Raw genomic sequence first — 24,558 nt, 5'->3', positions numbered from 1 at the left:
CTTCGTTATACGAGTACTATAACTTTTATCTCGGGTAGTTTCCAAACAATTGCATCTTTCTTCCCCTTAGTATTCTTATTCCTGATGAAACAATTACCTAGGTTACAAGACTCGTGGTTTTCATTTAGTGGACAATAATGCAGAGGTAAAAGTCATTCAGCCGTGTTCTGACATCTCGTGCAAGGCCGTATAGGTGTGTGTCGGTAGTCTATATTGTACTCGTATATGGGTGTGTGTTGGTGAATGACAATGGAATGTACTCAGTATTGTTTTGTATGAGAAGGTCAGGGTCACAGTATTTGCGGTTTTAATGCCAGATAGTACAAAGGCCTGCAAGTAAAAGTTACTTAGGCGTGTTCGCACGTCCGCATGTGTGTCATGGCCGCGCGCTGAGCCGCCAGGTTACTGCAGTCCAAAATGAAAACGACTGATAATGTAACACCATTTTTGTACACCACACCCTCTCTCCCCCCTTCCCCTCCACACACACACACACACAATAGGCCAGTAATAGAAGAAAATGTATATAGTACACATCCCAATGTTGCAGCTTCTAATACATTTGTAGTGCCACCACTATCACCACCACCACCACCACCATCACCACCACCAACAACAACAGCAAAAACAATATAAAGAGAAAATCATCCTAAACAATCAATTTCATAGAATCACACACAAAAAAAGGAATAAAACAATAGAAGAGAAACATTTATAAGGAACACCACTGAAAAAAAAATGTATTAATCAACGCAAGCGGTCGGAGCGTTCACACGCAAGAGGCAAAGGGAGGGGAAGGTAGGCGGAGAGGAAGGAAGGAAGGAAGGTGAAGGTTATCGCTTTGGTGGGTAGCTGTGCAGAACGGCCAGCGCAGTAGCCATGGAGAAGTGACCACCGACTCACCTCTCACTCATTGTCCACGTACCGCCTTCCTCGCACTCTCCTCTCCCCGCGGTAAGCTCCTCTGGCCCGTGCTCTGAAACACTTTCCTCTCTGACCATCACTGCTTTCCAAAGGCTCCAGCTGCAGATACTCGTATTTTTAAGAGTGTCATTATGGTTCTGGTGATAGATTGCCAAGATTTCTAGTTTATCAAAAGGAGAAACTGTCTTAAAAATCCAGCTAGTCGTCCATGTGGCCTTGGAAAACTGTCGTGGTGCATGGGAGGGAAGGCGTTTCTGAATACGGGTGTCTGAATACCGGTGTGTTATGGTCTAGTCTAGTTGTAAAGCCGTTTTCTGTGATTACGTGCAGTGCTATCCTCTTTGGTCCTATGCAGTTGACCTTCTGTGATTCTGTGTGGTTCTCCCCTGTGGTTCTGTGTAGTTGTCCCCCTGTGATTCTGTGTGGTTCTCTCCTGTGGTTGTGTACTTTACTCCTGTAGTTCTGTTTGGTTGCCTCCCTGTGGTTCTGTGTAGTCACCCCTGTGGTTCTGTGTAGTTGCTCCCCTGTGGTTCTGTGTAGTTGTCCTCCTGTGGTTCTTCCCTGTGGTTTTGTATAGTTGTCCTCCTGTGGTTCTATGTAGTTGTCCCCCTGTGATTCTGTGTAGTTCTCCCCTGTGGTTCTGTGTAGTTGTCCTCCTGTGGTTCTGTATAGTTGTCCTCCTGTGGTTGTGTAGTTGTTCCCTTGTGGTTCTGTGTAGTTGTTCCCTGTGGTTCTGTGTTGTTGTTCCCCCCTGTGGTTCTGTGTAGTTGTCCCCCTGTGGTTCTCCCCTGTGGTTCTGTTTAGTTGTCCCCTGTGGTTCTGTTTAGTTGTCCCCTGTGGTTCTGTGTAGTTGTCCCCTGTGCTTCTGTGTACTTGCTCCCCTGTGGTTCTATGTAATTGTTTTTCCTGTTTTTTTGTTGTCATTCCCTGTGGTTTAGTGCTGTCACCCCGTGGTTCTGTATAGTGCTGTCTCTTGTGGTTAGGTGTAATGACACATCTCGCGGTTCCATGTAATCTTATACCACTTGTAGTCTAAAGTAAGATTTCTTTTCCCCCCATTTGGTTGTGTCCCCCCTTTAATCATTACACAATACCGCCTTTGGGACACTTTCCAGGCCTACATGTAAGTGAGGCAAGCAAAGTCGAGTAAAAAATTACCTTTCTCTTTTTTTTTTCCTTCTTTCACCCCCTATTTGCTTATTCATCTATCTCTCCATCTGCCGCCATCTGCCAAGGAAATCACACTATTTTCTCTCCACTGCATATGTGTTTAATGACTGCCGAGTTTTCTACAAAGCGGCGCAGAAGTGCTTTAGAATATGGTTCAAGTATGACAAGAGGAGGTGGAGAGAAAGGAGTGGTGGTATTCAAAAATCAACAAGGACGTCTCCCTATCAACATTTCATTGCTAATCAGATGATGATGATATTGCTAATAGTGTTGATAATAACGCTGTTGCTGTTGCTTTTTGAGATGTAATGCTTCGTGTTCAGATTCTGGTTCGAGAGTTTCGTGGGTGTTACAGGTCGGGGAAATCGAGAGGAGTGTGTGTGTGTGTGTGTGTGTGTGTGTGTGTGTGTGTGTGTGTGTGTGTGTGTGTGTGTGTGTGTGTTGGAGAGAAAAGTAATGACTAGCATGAAATTCCCCGATTCAGACAGTATGTTTATATAACCTTGATGATGGAAGTAAAAGGAAATAGCGCCTCAGGCAATGTCATGCCTATACTCGTATTTATTTAACATTCTATTTTTTATGTCATCACCACAGAACTATTGCGATTAACATCGAGAAACACAAGACGGTTATCTTCAAACCAATAACTGGGTTGTACAAAGTCACTCTACAGTCTTCTTTCATTCCTCAACAGCACAGACTGTTCAGATAACGGAGACAACATGAGTTTGAATTTGAATTTGATACGGAGTGCAGGTATCGGCCTCTTCATGATAGGAACGTTGCCAATGCTGCGTCTCCTGCTGGAGGCCGTTCTTTTCCTAGCTCCACCCAGCGATTTTCACCCACCTGCACACCTCGACGCCGAATATGACTTCGTGGTTGGTAAGTTCATCCCCAACAGATTAGAACGTTGAGGGACTGCTGCCCTGCCTTTTTCACGATCTCTGCAATAACTTGCGACGATTCTGCTTTGGCTTCATGGTGTGAACACATCACGTTATTTGCAGTACATGAGTAGCTCTTAACATAATGGTACATGACATTGCAGTGGGCGGAGGATCAGCCGGCAGTGTGATGGCGGCACGGTTGTCTGAGGTGGCAGACTGGCGGGTTTTGCTGGTGGAGGCTGGACCTCCACCTCCTGCAGATACCGCAGTACCTGCATTTTCAGCTCTCATATATCTGCCAGGGTATCCCACGCTCTTTCGCCACGAGACGGTCCCGCAACGGAATGCTCTCAAGTATAGCATTAATCAGGTAAAATCACAGATGTATTATCACACTGCCTTTCATAATTTGCAGCTAAAGGAGAGTGTTGAGAATTTACTGACCTCGCTCCAGGCCGCAGTGCTGCTGCAGGGGCGGGTGCTTGGCGGTGGCTCCACGGTGAACGGTATGGTCTACAGCCGCGGCAACAGGAGAGACTACGATGCCTGGGAAGCTCTTGGAAATCCCGGCTGGGATTATGCCTCCGTCCTGCCATACTTCATTAAGTCTGAGGACTTTATCGGAACGCCTCCCTCTGAGACAGGCAAGCCAACGCTTCTCTTTCTTTTCTTTTCATTTGATTTTGTCTACGGTACTCAGTTAACAACTTGCTTTTCCTGTGTCATATTCGGCTTAAATTTAGCGTTTTCAAGGTTAACGCTGTCCTCCTTCCATTCACTCATCCTAAAGTTTCGAGACTTATCCACTCCTTACTGCACAATTCGTTAACGCCACTCACACTCTCCAAAAGCCGTGTAGAATAACATCTCGTAAAGCAGGATGGATGAGTTTCCTAAATCAAATTCAAGCGTAAGCATAACCTCCCGTAACCCTAAGCAACAATATACAAGAAGTCTTCTCTCATTTCTCTTCACGAATGACGCTTTTAACATCCAGAAAAATTATGGATAACAGAAAGGTTAATATACTATTGTTAGTTGATAGTAACTAGCAGACTAACGCCTTCATCACGCCAAGACCTTGCATGACGCTATCGGCAGAGAGGTTTCACGGACGCGGTGGACCCCTAGGAGTGACGCAAGCACCTTTAGGAAGTCTCAGTCAGCGTTTCATCGAGGCCGGGAGGCAGCTCGGTTATCCTATCGTCGACAACGCTGGTCCTGAGCAATTAGGTGAGTCCGTCCTGCCTGTTTTGTTTACTTTCTGCCTGTTTTGTGAGTATTTGCTTAGCTGCTTCTCTCTCTCTCTCTCTCTCTCTCTCTCTCTCTCTCTCTCTCTCTCTCTCTCTCTCTCTCTCTCTGACCGAAACTTGATTTTTTACAAACATTTTTTTTGTCTGTGTTGGATCGCAAGAGGCAAAGAAACCATATAAAAAGTAGTACATGCACTGAAGCTCAAAAGTATTTTTTTTTTCCAATGAATATAAAGAAAAAGGGAAAAATCGTGAACAATTTGTACAGTGCCAGAGAGAGAGAGAGAGAGAGAGAGAGAGAGAATAGGGTTGACTGTGAATCCGTGAATTGATGCGCGCGCACACACACACACACACACACACACACACACACACACACACACACACACACACACACACACACTGAACCACAAAGGAGAAAATATATAACGCTCAAGTTTTGTGCTTCACATGTCGATTGGTAGACTATAAACATTGACACACACACACACACACACACACACACACACACACACAGACACCAGCTCACTTGTTTTGGATTTGGTTGTGGCTTTGGATTAGGCTTCCCCGGTAACGCCACCTTCACCATCCGGGGTGGGACAAGAAGCTCCACCGCTGAGGCCTTCCTGCGTCCCGCCACCAAGCGATCCAACCTGCACGTGCTGCACTCCGCCACCGTGACTCAGGTGTGTGTGTGTGTGTGTGTGTGTGTGTGTGTGTGTGTGTGTGTGTGTGTGTGTGTGTGTGTGTTAACGTGTTGTGTAACTGTGAATGAGCACCTTTTTTGTGATATTTTTTGGTCGTCGACCTGTTCTTTTCTTTGACACACACACACACACACACACACACACACACACACACACACACACACACACACACACACACACACACACACACACACACACACACATTTTGAATATCTGACAGTCCCTTATAACATGGGACGTCTGGTCATCCTGCGCACAGTCTCCATGATACAGTTAAGGCGGTGTCACACTAGCACTTTTTCCGTCTACTTTTTCCGTCGTTTTTCAGAAAATCGATAATATTTTGGCTGCGGCCTGTCACACACAAATGGTGTTTCGTCGTCACTTTCCGTCGTCACTTCCCGCCAACACAATGTAAACACAAACATGGAGGCCACGCTGCGGCAAAGCTACGCTGCTCTGAACGTAATACTGTGTATTACGAAACTTAGACGAGCTAAACAAGCCAAAAAGCGTGCATGGATGCGTTCATGGTTAGTGGTAGAACCAATGCACGTAGAAGCAGGTTGAGGAGGCGCGGCAAGTCTTGAGGTCTTGGTCTTGGTATGTAAACAAAGGCGGAAAATTTGCAGACGGAAACGATCCCTATCGTCTGAAAAATTCATGCGATAAGTTCATGCGGAACGCTGAAAACTAGACGGAAATCGCATTAATCGACGGAAAAAGTGATAGTGTGACATCACCTTTACTGTAAAAAGCGTTCTCAGGCGCACTGCTTAACCAACTCGGGCATCCATGCTCACTCGTCACTCACTTTTTCAGATCCTGTTCAATAAAAAGCTTCGAGCAGTCGGTGTCCTGTTTGAATACAATCACAAGGTCAGGCCATGGAGAAAAGAATATTTCTTCCTCTACGTTTCCTTTAAATTACACTAATAATGGCAATATCAATGGATGGTTGGGACAGTATTCATTGTTTCTAAGGAATTATGGTCTGAATGCACCACTGAATAACTGAATGCACCACGTATAAAGTTCCAGTGTACCACATGCCTGGTTCCAATGTACCACCCCCCAATCTGCCATTGGAGGTGAAGGGCTGACTTATTTTGCCCAATTCATTTAGGCCTTATAAGAAATTTGGGAAAAGTCGGTTTATGTCAGAATTTGCAGATAAGGAAAACTGTAACTAGTTTTTTTATGTTTTTCATTACAGACTTCCTCTTAACATGTAACAAGTTGACATGATTTGGCATATCCTTGGGAAGCATTTAGTATATTCTGGTGGAACATTTGGTCTGATCCTTTCAGATTAGGCTGGTGGTGCGTTCAGGAGATGGTGCACTACGTCCATTTTCTGGTTTCTAAGTTTTTTTTTTTTTTTTTTTCATCACCACCGCAGAAGGTACGCGTGGGTGTACGTCGCGAGGTGGTGTTGTCGGCAGGAGCTCTGGGCTCGCCCCACCTACTGCTCTTATCCGGTGTCGGGCCTGGCAAACACTTGGAACAACACAAGGTGAGACACTGGGCACTCCTGTGGCAGTATTTGCAACATTTGTAACGTTACGAACAGCATCGCTTAAGGAAGCCAGCCATTTTTCTTTCCTTTTTATTATTCAGCTTATGTTTGTTGAAGTGAAATCATATATATAAGTTCCAAACACAATAATGCTGGGCTCTAGCTACCAGAGACAATACACGCCAAGTTATTCATCCGCAGGTAAAGATGGTGAGGCACTTGCCCGGTGTTGGACAGAATCTACATGACCACGTGTCTCTTAGCGGCCTCAGCTGGACTCTTCCGCGTGCCACGGACGGCTCAGAGCAGCCTCTGCCGTTAACCATCAATGACGTCACACAGTACATAAAAAGCAGAGAGGGTCAGTTACATATCATCAAGACTCCTTTACTAGTTAGCTGAGTGAAACTTGTACGGTTTTCACCTAAGTCTTAATATTTCAGGTGTCATTTGCAACAAACTGATGTCAGGATGCTCTCTCTCTCTCTCTCTCTCTCTCTCTCTCTCTCTCTCTCTCTCTCTCTCTCTCTCTCTCTCTTTCATTTTAGATACAATGCAGGTGACAAGCGTATCCTAACACACAACTGATTGTTAAAAAAAAATATATATACAGAATAATATGGGAAAAAATCGGAAGAGTTTTTAGTGAAATGTGCGATTTGTGATCATTTAAGTCCAAACTTTGCCAATAACATGATATACCAAGTACTAGAAGACAAAGGCAAACATCAGCGTATTTGAACTCGGAAATTTTAACACATTCCACGCTTTACTGTTTCACTTAGCAATACAACACTGGAGACTGTTCAGGGTGGTTTTAGTAGTGTTTACAAGTGAACATGAAGAGGCCCACATGCAGAATACACTGAGAGGCAGACAAGCAAGAGCGATTTATAATTGATATTATAGGTGATCATCATCTGAAATAAGTGGTTTAAGAATGTGCTTGTGCCTGGTGCCAACAGGGGGGTTAGCGCGCCCCCCGGTGGACGTGCTGGACGCGTGGGTCAAGGCCAGCCCTAGGGGAGACCCACAATGGCCCGACATTCAGATACTTCTTGTCGGTGCCACCCTAGCCCAAGACTACGGTTTTTTCTCTCCCGCTGCCTACAACCTTGACGCCTACGTGAGTGGTACATCGAGCAGCAACACGTTCAAGCTCACTCACTTCATCAGACATACACATTACACACCTACATAGGTGTATACATAACATTCTCTTATGTACATGCAATACATGTGAAAAGAAGTGAAGATATTGAAAAAAAATATTTAAAAATTTCGCAATATAGATATTAAAATAAACAACTAAAACTTAATTAGAAGGCAGCTAAACAGTTTTAAGCACAACACGTCTTAATTTTCAGAAAATAAAGAATTACCTTGGCGAGATTTACGGGGAGAGAGGGTTCACCATGAGACCCATCCTGCTGCATCCCAAGAGCCGCGGCACCGTCACTCTCCGCTCCAAGGACCCACGAGAGGCGCCCTTAGTGGATGTGGGTTATCTTACTCATCCCGACGACGTGGCAACACTGGTAGAAGGTGAGCATGACGGGCAGGGATGGTGAGGCTGTACCGAGAGAGGGTGGAAAGAAGAATTCATATCGTTATACTTAAGTGATGCTGAGACAAGTATTGTATAAAAGGGTGACAGGAAAAAAATTTACATACTACAGATATACTGATTCATAAAAAAAAAGTGAAGAGTAATGAAAGATGAAAGACAGGAACAACAGACATTCCTTTTCTCCTGTAGGTATCAAACTAACTCTGGCCTTGGGTAACGCGTCAGCTCTCCGTCGAGACTTTGGCGCCAAGTTTTTCGATAAGGTACGATTGATTCAAAACACTGAAATCACTGCTATTATATGGCACTATAGATAATACTGACATGAACCGTTTGTAGTTTTTGCTCATACAGGGACTACCACGTGTAGGACTGACAGTCCCTTGCAGCTTCCCTTTTTTATGTTCTTATTGTTCATCTGTGGTAGCCCTTACCAGAGTGCGCCTCTCAGACTACGGGCAGCGACGCTTACTGGAGCTGCTACGTCCGCCAGATGAGTTCCACTTTCCTTCACATGGCCGGCACCTGCAAGATGGGACCCAAAACAGACCGCATGGCTGTTGTCGACAATAAATTGAGGTGTGTGTGTGTTAGTTAGTGTGCGTGCATCCCTTTGAAGCTTATTTTTCGAAGGGTTGGATCGGTGAGGTGAAGCAGACAGTATTCAGTAAAGGATTATATTACTTACCATCACCACCAAGTGTTCCTCTTTGGTCACAATATAAGTCACTCAACCATCTTAGAAAAAAAAAAATCGTATCTGTCTTCGGTTTAATTTCTCTTCACCAAATAATGACTCAAATATGGACATCTCAAATAATATAAGGTTTCTAAGAGCACCCTGTACTTGTTGAGTTGGTCATTCGACCATCACACACACACACACACACACACACACACACACACTTTATCAAGCAGTGTATATTTATAAAAATCAAGATGACCTGGCATACATAGATGTGGTTGCCGTGGCAATGCAACAGTAATGACGGTGATGTAATGGTGATGATAGTGGTGGTGGTGGTGGTGGTGGTGGTAATCTGTGTACCTCTCCCCCTCCCACAGAGTGTTCGGGGTGTCGGGCCTGCGAGTAGTGGATGCCTCTGCCATGCCTTTCGTCATATCAGGCAACACCAACGCGCCCGTTATCATGATGGCTGAGAAGGCTGCAGATATGATCAAGCAGCAATGGGCGTGAAGAGAGAGAGAGAGAGAGAGAGAGAGAGAGTGTGTGTGTGTGTGTGTGTGTGTGTGTGTGTGTGTCGTCCACATGCTCAAGTCTACAGCCGTGGCCAATGGAGCTCCGTGGCATAGGTGTGTGGGAAGGTCTGGGTTGTGGAAAGGTGCAGGACACCAAGCAGTAGTGGTCCAGTGTATACTGACACTAACGAGTAAGGGACAGCCCGGTAGTGGTGCGTGGAGCATTAACATTTTATCCAAATAACAACCTCGTCATAATAAAAACTACCTCTGATATAAATGTGTATTTCTTTCACATGACAAAATGAGTTTCTACGCCGTCTCTTCAGTAATGGGTGGCACGTTATATGGTATAGTACATGTAAATAAAGAAACTTTTTATTGCCTAGAATCCTAGATCACGAACACGTGCTACTGTACATACAAAACTCTAATTTATATACGTACACATACAGAAAATGACGCGTTAACAGTCGTAAATTCTTTCCTATTGCTAAGACAACAATCAAACCATCTAAATGCTGAACCACATATAACAAAAGCATTTGATTTTGGTGGAAGAGTGGAAAGTGAAACAGTGTGATAGGCTTTGGTAAAATCACTGATATGTTTTTTTTATCTAAGATACTGTAAATCGGTTGGCCGAAACCATAACTGGCCATTAGTAAGTAATGAGTGATTGGGTAGGTGATTGAACGGTGAACCATTTTTAGGATTAGAGAGAGAGAGAGAGAGAGAGAGAGAGAGAGAGAGAGAGAGAGAGAGAGAGAGAGAGAGAGAGAGAGAGAGAGAGAGAGAGAGATGGGGGGGAGGGAGGGAGGGTGATCAAGGACATACTAGGATGTGATCAAGGTAATTTCTTCCATGAAACCCGCCATCTAGAATATGCGACGCCCCTTGGAATGCCAGTGGTGTCCAGGATAATGATGAGGTCTTGTGCCCCACACCCACCGGTGCACTGGCCGGCAGTTTCTTGGGTTACTGCAATCTAGGCTGTTGAGATGACAAATAGTAGTGATACTATGAATGTGCTTTCTCAATTTATCTGTTAACCTATTTTAGTCTTTTGGAGTCCTAGGAAGATCAAACAGACATAAAACATCGGTATTAACTAACCAAGAGAGAGAGAGAGAGAGGAATGATACTATAACTTGCATATCGGAACTGAAACACATCCACGTGTCCTGTTGTAGGCTACTTACTTCACTTCGCCGCAAAGGTGCTTCGCTAGGCAGCCCACACTGGCATGTGAGGGAGGACGAGGCACGCGCCATCCCCGGCACGTCACGTAGCAGTCCTGGCACCTGAAGGATACATGATACACAATCAGGTGCTGTGTCCGTCTAACAGTCAGGGGTTCTCAACCTTTTTATCGTTATGAACCCCCTGAGTTATAAGTCCATCTATCCGAACCCCCAGTATTATCACATGGAACATGGAACTCATTGGTACTGCAAAGGATTTTATTAGATCAGCCATCTAAGTACCCCTAGAAATCTTCTTATGAACCCCCTGGGGTTTCGCGCTGCCAGGATGGCCACTGTCCATGAGCTAACATCATTAGGTCTCTATGACGCTGAAGACGTCTATGCAGAACGGTTTAGTTGGCAATAGACAATCTCATTATCAAACTTTGATTTCTAAGTTACGAAAATAAACTCATTTAAGGGGCTTCATATGTTCATGGTGTCTTGTAGTCTACTTACTAACCTAGAAGGAAAGAAAATATCATACTAACTTCGAGTTATCAATTGAGGAAGAAGTAATTTTGTCCCAGGAATAGAGCTAGATGGTATATAAAAAAAAAAACAATGCATAGTTATAACCTAACTCTACTATTAAAGCGCTTTTTTTGTCGTAGATATATGTTTGAAAATACTTTACCTATCTTGATATCTCCTTATGTAACAAAAAAATATCAATAAATATACGATATGCAGTTGACCATCTTTTCTGTGAAATATTACGATATCTGTTAAATATGGCAACTTCATCGGGAGTTTGGTTCCTCTCCTAGTGTTTCCTTATATTTGAAACATTGATATTTACACGTCACTGTGATCAGGGAAATAAAGGAAATTAGGTTTGCCTTTTTCTTTTAAGAGTATAAGATAGAAAAAAATATGTCTGCAGGTGGCAGTTTATGTATATGGCAAGCAAACCTGTGTGCACTCATCCACTCTATCCAGAAGCTTAACTAATTTTCAAAAGTTCCCCAATAGTTACACAAGTACCAAAAATTACTTATTATTTCTTTATTTTCTTCTATACTAGATTTTTCAAAAAGTTATTTTCCAATGAGGTGTTCTTCTTTTTCTGGGTAAGGATGCTGCCAATTGGGGTGTTTGGATCTTTCATTGGTGTAGGCTGGGCAATGTAGGAGGAAATGTTTATGTCTTTAGACTATAAATCAGGGGTTCTCAACCTTTTTTTCTCGTTAAGAACCCTCTGAGTTATAAGACCATCTACCCAAATCCCCAGTAATTTGGCATTGAACAGAATGTTAATTTAGTGACTGACACTAACTCAATAGGCAAAGGTGTTCTGCAAAGGATGTATCATTAAATCAGCCATCTAAGTACCCCTGGAAATCTTGTGAATCCCAGGGGGTTCGCAAACCCCAGATTGAAAACCCCTGGTCTAACTGGATGGATTTCATAATAAGAGTTATAAATACAGTTAATACAATCAATAAACCTCTTGAGGTATTGGTACATCTCTAACATAAATTTATTGGTACAACACCTGGCTGGTTATAAATCCATTAACCTTACAAATAACGCACTCACCTGTAGTAGCTGCCGTAACAATCTGTCCAGTAATGCGGGAGCTCCTTCGGGCACAGAGCTGACGGAGAAAGGGAAGCTCATTGGTCTATCTTTTCACTAAGACAGTGGTTCCCAACCTGTGGTACGCGTACCACTATGGGTAGACGAAGGCCTTCCAGGTGGTACTGTACATGAGCACTTTCAGGTTCATATGCGATTTCTAGTTAAATTGAATTCATTCATTTCTCAGAAAAAAATATATTATTCATGCCTAACACAAGATAATCTGGTATCGGTCAGCTGAAGGAGAAGAAACAGATACATTCCTCGCATTAAATTGAGTTGTGTTATTTGTTGTTGGACAGTTTATGTTTTCTACTTGTGAATAAATTGATATCTGCAGGAATTGACTTTTTTCTGGAACAGAGGCAAAATGTTCAAATGCTTGTAGCGGTTGACGGCTGCTACAATCACCTTAGCATTAAAGTTACCGTAATCCTCACTTACGGTATAGAAACAGGATACTATGAGATTATTCTCCCCAGGTAAAATACTACTAGGTAAACACACAAACACACACACACACACACACACACACACACACACACACACACACAGACCAGTGCCGGAAATACGTTGACGATACCATCATCGCGTCATCTATCACCAACATCAGTCCTGACTATACAGCAGTATCCAGTCAACCCTAGACGAAATCACAGCTTGGACGAGCCTTAATAATGTCACCATGAACAAGACTAAGACTGTAATCTTGCATTTAAATCAAAACCAAACCCCCACCGCCAAAACGAGCAACAGTCCGCCCCACACCACCTCCCAGAACCGACCAAGATATACACTAGAATAGCACCATTTCTACTATTGTCATGTTAATTAATTCGTAATTAGTTTTGTTACATATAAATTCAGATTCGTGTTTTCATTTGCACCTTAAGTAAAAAAAAATCCTAAAGATTTAATTTTACTTTTCCCAGCTTTATAACTATAAGGCTTTTTAATGACCTGTACCATACGTAATCTTTAACTCTTAACTGCTGGAGTTGTGACGTTGGAGTTTTGTATATACTCTAGAACTATTTCGCTTTTACTATGTGTCCCCTCAGTGTATATCTTCACCCTCTCGGCTGCCTTCTGTATCAATAAACTATTAATTATTATTATTATTATTATTATTATTATTATTATTATTATTATTATTATTATTATTATTATTATTACACACACACACACACACACACACACACACACACACACACACACCGCGTAGTGTAGTGGTTAGCACCCTCAGCTCACAACCGCGAGGATCTGCGTTCGAGTCCTTGGAAGCGGCGAGGCAAATTGGCAAGCCTCTTAATGTGTAGTCCCTGTTCACCTAGCAGTTAATAGGTACGTAATGTAATTCGAGGGGTTGTGGCCTCGCTTTCCTAGTGTGTGGAGTGTGTTGTGGTTTCAGTCCAACACGAAGATAGGTCTATGAGCTCTGAGGTCGCTCTTTAATGGGGAAGGCTGGCTGGGTAACTAGCAGACGATCGTGGTAAAAATTACATACACATCAGTTCAGCTTATAGCAGTCACCATACCAAATCATACCACACCACCACCACCGCCATACCACAACACCAGTACCATCACACACCAAAACATACCACACAACACCACACAAATAACTGAGATTTGGGCCTTACTAATTAGTTTTCTAGGTCCCATAATAGGTAGTAACAGGGCAGAATGGTAAGCTCACGGGGTTTGAAAGAAAATTCATATTCAAGTCCACGAGCCACAGGCGAACGTCGACTGGGGCTCACGTGACGTATATGCACGGCCGAGACCAAAAGAAGCCAACCGGATGGAAGACCTTGTATATCTGGACCGTGGGCACAGCTATAGGTAGTACGCGGGAACTATACGGAACCTCTAAGTTGTAGCAACGGCCTCAGAAAATGTTTGGGAACCACTGCATTAAGATGACGATAACATAACACTTGTCATTTCATTCGAGGAACCCTAAGACATTTCACCGAGAAAATAATAAGACATATAAATAAGTAAACAAATACATAAACATTACAATATACTTACGTTCGGTGGTGGTAGAGGGCGAGCTGGTTGTAGTTGTGGCGGTGGTGGTGGTGGTGGTGGTGGGTGTCTCAGTAGTGGTGGTGGAAGTGGTGGGTGGGTTAGAAGTGGTGGTGGCGGTGGTGGGTGGGTCAGTGGTGGTAGTGGTGGTGGTGGGTGAGTCAGTGGTGGTAGTGGTGGTGGCGGGTGAGTCAGTGGTGGTGGTGGTTGTGGTGGTAGGTGGATCAGAAGTGGTGGTAGTGGTGGTGGTGGGTGAGTCAGTGGTGGTGGTGGTGGCAGGTGGGTCAGTGGTGGTGGTGGTGGTGATGGTGGTGGTGGATGGATCAGTGGTGGTAGTGGTGGTGGTGGGTGAGTCAGTGATGGTGGTGGTGGTGGTGGTAGGTGGGTCAGTGGTGGTAGTGGTGGTGGTGGGTGAGTCAGTGGTCGTGGTGGTGGTGGCAGGTGGGTCAGTGGTGGTGGTGATGGTGGTGGTGGTGATGGTGGTGGTGGATGAATCAGTGGTGGTAGTGGTGGTGGTGGGTGAGTCAGTGATGGTGGTGGTGGTGGTAGGTTGGTCAGTGGTGGTGGTGATGGTGGTGGGTGAGTCAGTGGTCGTGGTGGTGGTGGTTGGTGTATCGGTGGTGGTGGGTGGATCAGTGGTGGTGGTGGTAGTGGGTAGATCAGTGGTGGTGATGGTGGTGGTGGTGGTGGTGGGTGCATTAGTGGTGGTGGTAGTGGTAGTGGGTGGATCAGTGGTCGTGGTGGTGGTGGTGGGTGGGTTAGTGGAGGTGGTGGTGGTAGGTGGGTCAGTGGTGGTGGTGACGGTGGTGGGTGGGTCACTGGTGGTGGTGTCAGTGGTAGTGATAGTGGTAGTGGGTGGATCAGTGGTCGTGGTGGTGGTGGGTGGATCAGTAGTTGTGATGGTGATGGTAGTAGGTGGATCAGTGGTAGTGCTGGTGGTGGTATCTTGACTCCTGACACCTGAGAGAGAGAGAGAGAGAGAGAGAGAGAGAGAGAGAGAGAGAGAGAGACTTTTATTACGATTCTGATTAGCCTTCAGTGTTTTCATGGCAGTAATGTACGTCAGCTCTACTAACGCCACTGCAAATCTTATTACACTTACTATATTCTCTGATTTGAAGTTTATGATGGCTTTGTCAAGAAAGCTACTCTTCTCTAATCATTATGGAGAAAACATAACCCTATCGACACTCCTAATACTGATTGGTCATCTTAGTTTGCATTGTTTACAGAGCTTCAATACATGACACTAAACCAACGTAACAAGAAAGCAGCTAGTTTCCGTTTATCTTACTATTCCATAATAAACTTTCTGAAGACCTATCTTGCCATACTATAAATAAATATATATATATATATATATATATATATATATATATATATATATATATATATATATATATATATATATATATACACACACACACACACACACACACACGAGTGTAGCTCATATTCTAAAAACTACAGGCAAGAAATATGACAGCGTCACAGTACACCTCACACTTACGCCATACTAGAGTGGCCAGCATCAGCGTGGAGATGGCGCGCCTCAATCCCACCATAGCAAAGTTTTCGGAACAAAATATGGCAAGACTGGAATGAATGAAAGAAAACATTGAATGCATCCTGCCATTAATAACGACTAAAGGAATATTCTGATTCAAAGAAGTTCGTCTTGATCACGGATCGATAAGAATTATTATTGTACTTTCGATAGTTTGACACAAAGGTAAACATGAAATGATGAATGAGTGCCAACATACCAACAGGTGCAGGAGTAAAGCCTTAATTGCCACATAAATAGTGTGCTCTGGTATACACTTGCGGTCCTGTCACACATCAACGTGCCACTTATTACAGGGTATGAGATAACACAACGTAGCCTCTGAGCGGTGCAGGCACACTGATACTATTCTCTCGCGCTTGGCCATCACCTCGTAGCTCTTTTGTTGGTTGGTCACGGTGCACAACCATGCCTTTTGATGCTTTTAGTTTGACCTTCCAGCTACAATGTCCACCCTCCCTTCCGCTACCACAGTCCTCCTCCTTACCCAGTCACCCCAGTCTCTACCAGTGCCATTACATAGTCCTCCTATCCCTCCATCTCCCATCTGTCTCCCCTCCTCTCCTATCTCTCTCTCAGGTCTTATAATACGCCTACGTCTATCAACTCTTGTTCCCTTCGCTTCATTTAATCGTTTGTTTTATTTACATACAGATGTTCTTCGTTCTTTCTGAAGCAAGTAATCCCTCACAGGCTCACACCCAAAACTCTACAATCACGACCAATATTATCTCTTTTTTTCTTCCTGGCCCCTCCCACTTTCCCCGCTCTCTCTCTCTCTCTCATTACCAACCATTCATTATTACCTTGATTTGTCATGTCCCTTTTGTTCTTTGCATAACCCCGGCTCATTTTTAGGACAGGATGAGGTGTTTTTGTGGCGCCGCGCCGGTGGAACAATGAATAGCATCACAGGATACCGCTGCTGGACGTGTTAAGCGACGTTTGCGTGTAAGCGTGTTTTTGACAAGTTAATTTCTACCTCACACTCTGAATTCACACAACGTACGAGTACCTATCTTCCACCGCATCGGATGTATAGAAATTCGTGAAATGCTTTTGGTTTTAAGTATGAGTATAAAAATTGTTTGCATGCAAGAAAATAAATAAACATTTAATAAACTACCTGCGATTTGAGCTACTTTAGAAGGATAATGATGATTCAAATAATATTTTGCCATGAACTACAAGTGTTGATACAAATGGACAGTGAATATATATATATATATATATATATATATATATATATATATATATATATATATATATATATATATATATATATATATATATATATATATATATATATATATATATATATATATATATATATATATATATATATATATATATATATATATATATATATATATATATATATATATATATATATATATATATATATATATATATATATATATATATATATATATATATATATATATATATATATATATATATATATATATATATATATATATATATATATATATATATATATATATATATATATATATATATCTTTAACCTTCATCCATAAATCTCTCTAAACTTTTAAAGCTCTAATGATTTAGCACTAACACTTACCCATTCCCTACACATGTTAAGATAACCACCATAGCACAAGAGAGAGAGAGAGAGAGAGTCTACTCATAACAAAACTTATTTACTTTATATGCAGGGCCATTTCTAGCTATAGGTGGACTACTACTCATAACAAAACTTATTTACTTTATATGCAGGGCCATTTCTAGCTATAGGTGGACTAGGCGATTGCCTAGAGCCCCCAAGCCACCAGGAGGGCCCCAGGGTAGCTTGGAAAATTTAAATTTCCCAAGTCACCCAAGGGCCCTGATGAAAAGTTGAAATCTAGGGCCTCCCCAAACAGTATTTTGCCTAGGGCCACCACAAAGCTATAGAAATGGCCCTGTTTATATGTATTACATTGGCATCATTGTGAGAACTGTGTTGTGTGGTCATTCCTCTCACCCTAAACATGAGTGATGGCACCTGGATCTCCTGATGGCTGCCTTCATTAATGTTGTAATTGGTAATTCATGCATGCAGTATCTGATAACAGCAGCTCTATTCTGTGTTCTGTTCACACCTTATGCTTGGAATCTGAAAGCTAACAGATGACAACTAGTTAGAATTTCCTTTGCCAGGATCTTTTCCAAAGGAAATTAAAATACAAAGTAGTCATAGATATCTGTACTTAAGCCATTATACATTATGGAACATCACAGAATAAATATTAAACTATATGTTATGTACACAAGGCACTGGAATCACAGACTATAATTGAAATGAGGCAATGCTCTTAAGATGACAAGGCAATGGAAACATCTTACAAGCTCACGTTTTGTCAATGACAATTTTTGAGTATGAGTATTACAGCTTTTGCAGGACCCTCAGGAAATATATACAGGCTTTCTTGCATGCCCAAATTCTATGACTATGTTAAGTTTACTTATCTTTATAGTCAATAATAAATTAAATAAGGTAATAAGTATTTTTTGTGCAGTTCAACCAAGTTACTTAAGCTATACAGACCAATCACAACCACATGGAGCACTACTGATGCTGGACACAAACTATGTGGCTAAGATTACTGAAAATGCACTGGTGACAATAACACCAGGCACAAATAATTAGTTAAAAAAAGCTTTAGTTCAACTAAAAGTTTAACCAGAAAGATTTTCATGAGAAATATTAACAATGAATCATCAATTCAAATCTTGCTTATCCTCCCTGACGATGCAATACACTTCTTCCATTTCATACAAATTTTGAATTGAAAATATGTGACTGAATGATGTGAGAGTCCAAGTATTTCACACATAACTATCGACAGTTTAATTTCACTGAAGGTTTGATGCAACTAGTGACTGCTGCCATTGTCCACCACTAGTACCAGATCCCACTCTTAACTAAATCATACACCAACAAATTATTGAACATACATAGGAATCACAAGGTCAAAGGTATAACTGTGAAAAAGGATAATATACAATAATACTGAACAAAGTTAACAATATTCTCGGAAGATATCCTGCCAAGTAGGAGGCAACTAGGAAGAATGAAAATAGAAGAAATTTGCGATTGCTTTTAGAATGTCAGGGCAGTAACACAATTCTAATTCTTCTATTGAGCTGTGAAGCATGTGCTCAGGCTGAATCTCACACACAATACCAAGGTACAATTCAGTAATATTTTATATATAAATTATATCCAATGAAATTAAATTCAAACATTGGTTTTAAACAAGAAAAAGTTATGTATAGTATACTTATAATACAGTAAAACAGTCCTATATATACAGAAAAATGTTCTCCAGGTGTTAGTAATAGATATGAACTCGTATATTCATTCTAGCAAACATGGCTGCCTCTATAAATAAAGTTACCTAACTTGCAAGGAAGCACATTTTACTTAAAACCAATTTCACTTCCTTATAAGATTTTAATATCAGGACACAAATATGACAATATGTGTAATTTTGGACACCGAGAAAGCATTTACACATTTCAGTATTAACACTCATAAATGAAGCTTCCTTCTCATAATGCAATGTCACTGAAGATCCTTACAATTCACTGGATGAAACAATTAGGAACAAGGAAATATGTTTTAGGGTGGATAACATGACTGCTTCATTCCATGTGTAGTGTATAACTGAAGCATTGAAGACTAGCTTCTATATAAATAAATGAAAAAAATTATTAAACTGATAACTATCTCCACAAATAAGACAAACTTATTCAAAATGTATTTCATTACAAAGATGAAGAGAATAAAACAGTAAAGAATCAGGGAAAACAGTATGGATGTGTGTGAGAGAAATCTGGTGAAACACTGAGGGGAGTAAATTGTGAAGTGACTGAGTGAGCAGTGTTGGACATTGAAATAGTTTGGATGTGTGAAAACAGTGAATGGGAATGAGTCTATAAGGGATTACTACATGGGTGAGAGTAAATGGCAAAATTTGAGATGGAGAACACCAGCAAACTGAATAAACAAGAGTGGATGAACAATAAAAGGAGAGAGGTGACTGGTGAGGCTTTGACCAAACAAAGAAGCAATGCTGGAGTGCATAAAGATGAGACTTCTTTGTTATGAAAATGAGGATTTAAATATATAGATACATAGATCTATCAAAGAAATAATATAGTGGTATAACAGAATATTCTGCCTGGATCTCTCATTTTCCAAATTAACCTCAACTTAACTTGATGCACTTATCTAAGTCTAGATATTAATCTGTACAGCAGGCTGAGATCCCCTTTAAAAGATGAAGCAAAGAAGAGAAAGTGCTTCATCTCATCACAAAGTAGGAATATAAATACAGAAGGAGGTCACTATCGCTTAGCTAAATTCCCTTCAGCTGAGTTTTACAAAGAGCAAGAGATACAGTGGCAGTTGTCTGCAGTCCACATCTTGCTGCATGACTACCTTGAACAAAACTGCAAATGACTAGCAACGCTGGCAATGTGCTCTTCAATCCTTAAATGAAAATTACCAGAACGAGAAAGGTATCGTCCTTCACTTAGACAATTATAAAATGTGAGGTACATCAAAGAACAATTCTCTTTTGATTCGTACAATTTAGGAGTTCATTCAGTACACTCTATTCCAGTTTCCTGAAGTATCAAATAAAATCTATGATTATTGATTCTATGTAAATAGCGATAACAATTGCATAGACACTGAGGTCTTGGAGAAATACCTGTGGAATGTGAGCAGTATACCTAAAGTAACAGGGAACCCACATTCATGTTGGACATGTGGTTAATGTGATGTACTGTAGAGTTTCTCTCTAATGACTGACTGTCTGAAGACAGGTACTGGGACTTACTTAAGCTAGAAAAGTGAATATAAAATACAGATCCAAAGTAGAACACAAATAACAATAACTGAAAATAACAAAGGAATGCTGAGCATTAATACTAAATTAAAATATACAGAATACTAAAATGCTATAACTTCATAAAGGAAAATTTTAAAATCAGTAAGATAAAGATTACATGAAAAATTAAAAACCACAAAAGGAAAAAAAGAACAACTGAGAGAGAGAGAGAGAGAGAGAGAGAGAGAGAGAGAGAGAGAGAGAGAGAGAGAGAGAGATGCTTGTGTGAAGACTCATAAAATAACAAAAAGTGATGAGGCACTACAGAGTAGGAATGCCTGACACATTCATGACAATAATCCATAAAGTAATGCAGAAATTGTATGTATTTATGTATCTGTAGCTTCCAAAAAATGAGGTATTTTCAAACTGTCCTGTCTCCAAAAAACTGACTGACTGTAAAGCTATAGGTGCTCTCATCTCTAATGGTCTTCTTTCACACTAATGCAATCAGTACCAACATGCAGGCAGCCACTAGACAGCTGGTATGTTATGCACCACATGTCAGTTCCATATATCTAGTGGAGTGTATCGTGAAGTGTGACATATTTACATCTAATTACACTTCAACCAAATTCATGTACAAATGTTTGTGGTTTTGGTGACGAATTAAGAATAAATAAAATGGCCCATATTCACAGTGGCATGCGCTCAGCCTTTAGCTTTAAAGAGGGACTATGGACAGACCATAGAAGTTTCTGTCACTGCTGCCACTCCTCCTCCTCCTCCTCCTCCTCCTCCTGCTGCTGCTGCTGCTGCTGCTGTGATGGTCACAATTGTTATTGCCTTCACAGTGCATCACACACTAAGGATGCAATGGTACCTGAAAGTAAGCCTTTCTTATGCCTTTATCAGAACTAACTGCAAAACTGATTCTATGGGAGAAAACTTTTTACTTCTGACTTTTACTTCAGGCTAACTTTTAGAATATCAATATTATCTCTTAGACTGAAAACTGTGACTAAGTTGTCTAGCAACAATATCATAACATTATGTAAGGCTGTGATCAATCATTTTGCAACTTTTTTTTTAGAAAGCGTAATAAAAAAAAAATCACTATAAAATTCTTCATGTTTCCCCAACAAAATCTAAGAATTTACCTTGTCAGGTGATTGCACAATTATCTTACTCCTGAAGGTCCAACGCTTGCCACAACCCAGGTAGAAGAGCAGGAACAGCATCATAACAAACAGAAGACAGGTGGTGTAGAGGATGTGAATCTGGATCAATGTCACATCGCCCTGGAACACCATACTACTTCTGTTTCTACATTTCTCATACCCCATCCCTATCACCTACATCTAACCTCACTCCCCTCCCCCCATCAGCCTCTCTCTCTCTCTCTCTCTCCAATCCATTCACAAAAGTATATACGATGATAATAATAATAATAATAATAATAATAATAATAATAATAATAATAATAATAATAATAAAAATAATAATAATAATAACAACAACAGAGTAGAGGCAGAGTAGCATGAGAAATGTACAAACAAAGAGGGATTGGGGATGGAAGGTGGACATTGAGTGAGGTCAGGAAAGGTGTGACTTCATTTACTCATAATGACTTCTGGCCAGTGATATTTACCAACACAAATCCCTTGAGTTGACATGTGGCTTTAGTTAAAGATAAGGTTAGGAAGGCTGCTTCACTAAGTATGGAGCCAATAGTACATACAACACATGTCATATACAAAAGGATGAGATGATAATTTTTTTTTTCTGAGGGAGATGGAGCAGAGGCACACAATTATACATGCATTACTATAACTAACCTCTGAGAGATAGACACTGAGTTCATGTTGAGGAGCCACTAACAGGTTGCCACTCACTCCATTGCTGCACCACCCAAGACTCTCTTGTATGAGCCAAGGTTTGGCAAGTTCCACCTCAAGGGGTGGCTCACGGCTCTGGCGGGAAGAAAAGACACATGAAGGTAAGGGTTGAAAACAGGGAACTATAAAAAGACTCACTGCCAGTAATATTAAAAAGACACTTTTCAAAGTGGTGGAGATGTGCGGAATAAGTTAAATAAATGCCATTCATAGAGAAAAATGTTTAGGATAAACTCCATCTTTTCCCTAAGTGGTCTGGTAGTGTAGTGGACTTCACTCACCACTAAACCGATATATACTGATGAAAAGGAGCGAGAGCACAATTCACAAAGATGTCTCACCTTAACTACTGAGCAGTTGACAGGCCTGATTGGGGAGTCTGGCAGTAAGTGAGCTGGGCCAGACATCATTATGCAGGCTGTCCAGTTCTTGGCACTCTTAGGCACCAACGATATGGTAATTTCTAAAGCACTGGGATCTCCTGTCATAAAAGAAAAAATGTATGCATTGCAAAAAAACAAATAAAATAAATAAATAAATAAATAAATAAAATAAAATATAAAATTTTCAATATTCTTGCCATATTCTCTTACATTCCAAAATTAATTTTTCCATCAACCTTGCACTGTATTCTTATAAAGACCATTCATTCCATTCAATTACCTCTTGCTCACTTTCAATACATCCTCTATAAATGCTCAACAATACCCAAGACAACACTGTTCTGTAGCCATATCTATTAATAGTACATTTGTTTCTGCAACTCACTGTTAAAGCCAAGATGTCTGGCCGGGAGGGAAGAGTGGAGATTTACCCCAAAGAGTGCCTCGCCAGCCTTCTCCACATGCACATCTGCCAACACACTTATGGTAACATTGCTCTCTATATCAGTTGAGTTGGTTTCAGGCAGAGTAGTGGTGGTGGCAGGGTCTTCAGAGTCAGGCACCTCACGCTTCATGATAAGGGCAGACTCAGGTTGGGTGTCTTTATTAGGGAAGCAGATGTCCATACCAGACAAAGTTGTGAAGAAGCTGTTCCAATCCTGTTGTGAGAGGAAGATTTCAGTATTCTCAATCTACTTATGAGATATGCCATGCCAACAATTTCATATTTGCAAAAAGGCAGGTAATCATCATCTCACCTTTATGTCTGGATTCAGGATATGAGTCTTGTGACTCTGAAGGTAGAGAGACACACCAACCAATGCCAAAGCAAACACGGCAATGCTCGCTGTGAACACCACTAATGGCGGCCTGTTACCCACACACTCTCTTGCACTGCTACACATTGCCATCTGCAATACATGAGAGGTTAAAACAAAATGAGAGCGAGAGAGAAGAGGGTGGTCATAGTTGGGGTCCAGGCACCACGCTCCCACCCACCTAAGCTAGGTTATGGTTGGTTAGGTTAATATCCCAGCGTGGAGTCCCAGGGGATGGGTGCAGAGGACACCACGACCACATGCACCAAAAATCATGTGCCTGACTAGGGAACCTTCTGGAGAGCGTAGAGAAGACAGATATGTGTATAAGTATGAAAGATGAACACAGATATAGACGTTTGGCACATAGAAAACCCCATACATGCATGATGGTTTGATGCAGCTTCCTTATCAGTGGGTCACACTTTCCCTCAAGCGGTTCCCTTCCTTCTTCGCCCGCCTGTCAATCACACCATTGCGCTAACACACCTAATCAAGGACACCACATCATACTTACTAATCTGTGCCTCTCCTCTATTATTCTAGCTTCGGTGGTGCCCCAAAAATTCCCTCGTAAGTTGGTGTCTGGTCGGGCCTCGGGGTGATGGCTTGCAACGTGTCACTGTTTATGTTGTTGTCAAGATCCCGCGTCCCGATCCCCAGGTGCGGCTTCGCCTTCTTTTTTTTTTTTTCTATGTAAGAAAGGAAAGCTAGCAAGGGGGAAAAAATAAATAAAAAGCTCACTTAATTGCCAGTCCCCTTGCAGGTCCGAAAGAGCTAGTCGAAAGAAAGGGATGCATATCTTGAAACCTCCTGTGTTCTGTTCAGCATGAGTTTATCTTCGTAGTTTTATTGCTTTTATGCTATTTCTCTTATCCCCTTGTTAATTAATGTTCTTGATGTGTTATTACTTCACTCTGTGAGCTATAGCGTTTTTCTATTATC

The 24,558-nt window shown here is 41.5% G+C and overlaps 2 protein-coding genes and 1 long non-coding RNA gene across 4 annotated transcripts; 1 reads left to right on the top strand and 2 right to left on the bottom strand.

Annotated features, from left to right (window-relative positions):
* The first annotated feature begins 26 nt into the window (after window positions 1–26).
* Window positions 27–9,503, top strand: LOC123516202 (glucose dehydrogenase [FAD, quinone]-like). 2 transcript variants are annotated; one of them, XM_045275394.1, is made up of 14 exons: window positions 27–954; window positions 2,792–2,982; window positions 3,149–3,357; window positions 3,442–3,631; window positions 4,089–4,220; window positions 4,802–4,926; window positions 5,770–5,826; window positions 6,350–6,463; window positions 6,668–6,827; window positions 7,432–7,592; window positions 7,834–8,011; window positions 8,226–8,299; window positions 8,464–8,615; window positions 9,102–9,503. In XM_045275394.1, the coding sequence occupies exons 2-14, from the start codon at window positions 2,820–2,822 to the stop codon at window positions 9,232–9,234; spliced, it is 1,848 nt and encodes a 615-aa protein (XP_045131329.1). In that variant the 5' UTR covers window positions 27–954; window positions 2,792–2,819; the 3' UTR covers window positions 9,235–9,503. The 2 variants fall into 2 exon arrangements, with proteins under 2 accessions (XP_045131329.1, XP_045131330.1); XM_045275395.1 differs by lacking the exon at window positions 5,770–5,826.
* Window positions 9,504–10,020: 517 nt separating this feature from the next.
* On the bottom strand, window positions 10,021–14,255 carry LOC123516309. Its single transcript, XR_006678160.1, has 4 exons — window positions 14,105–14,255; window positions 12,026–12,083; window positions 10,439–10,540; window positions 10,021–10,229 (listed from the first exon to the last, which is right to left on the bottom strand). It is a non-coding gene; the product is annotated as an uncharacterized LOC123516309 (long non-coding RNA).
* Window positions 14,256–17,864: 3,609 nt separating this feature from the next.
* On the bottom strand, window positions 17,865–24,286 carry LOC123516098 (transmembrane protein 248-like). The gene is made up of 7 exons (XM_045275196.1): window positions 24,131–24,286; window positions 23,554–23,706; window positions 23,181–23,454; window positions 22,754–22,893; window positions 22,353–22,487; window positions 21,675–21,815; window positions 17,865–21,397 (listed from the first exon to the last, which is right to left on the bottom strand). Exons 2-7 carry the CDS (start codon window positions 23,704–23,706, stop codon window positions 21,380–21,382), a joined length of 861 nt encoding a protein of 286 aa, XP_045131131.1. The 5' UTR covers window positions 24,131–24,286; the 3' UTR covers window positions 17,865–21,379.
* Window positions 24,287–24,558: the final 272 nt, after the last annotated feature.

Source organism: Portunus trituberculatus, chromosome 40 (genome assembly GCF_017591435.1).
Source record: "Portunus trituberculatus isolate SZX2019 chromosome 40, ASM1759143v1, whole genome shotgun sequence".
Taxonomy (NCBI): Eukaryota; Metazoa; Arthropoda; class Malacostraca; order Decapoda; family Portunidae; genus Portunus; species Portunus trituberculatus.
The sequence above is the reverse complement of the archived record's forward strand: the minus strand, read 5'-3'. Positions and strand labels throughout refer to the sequence as shown.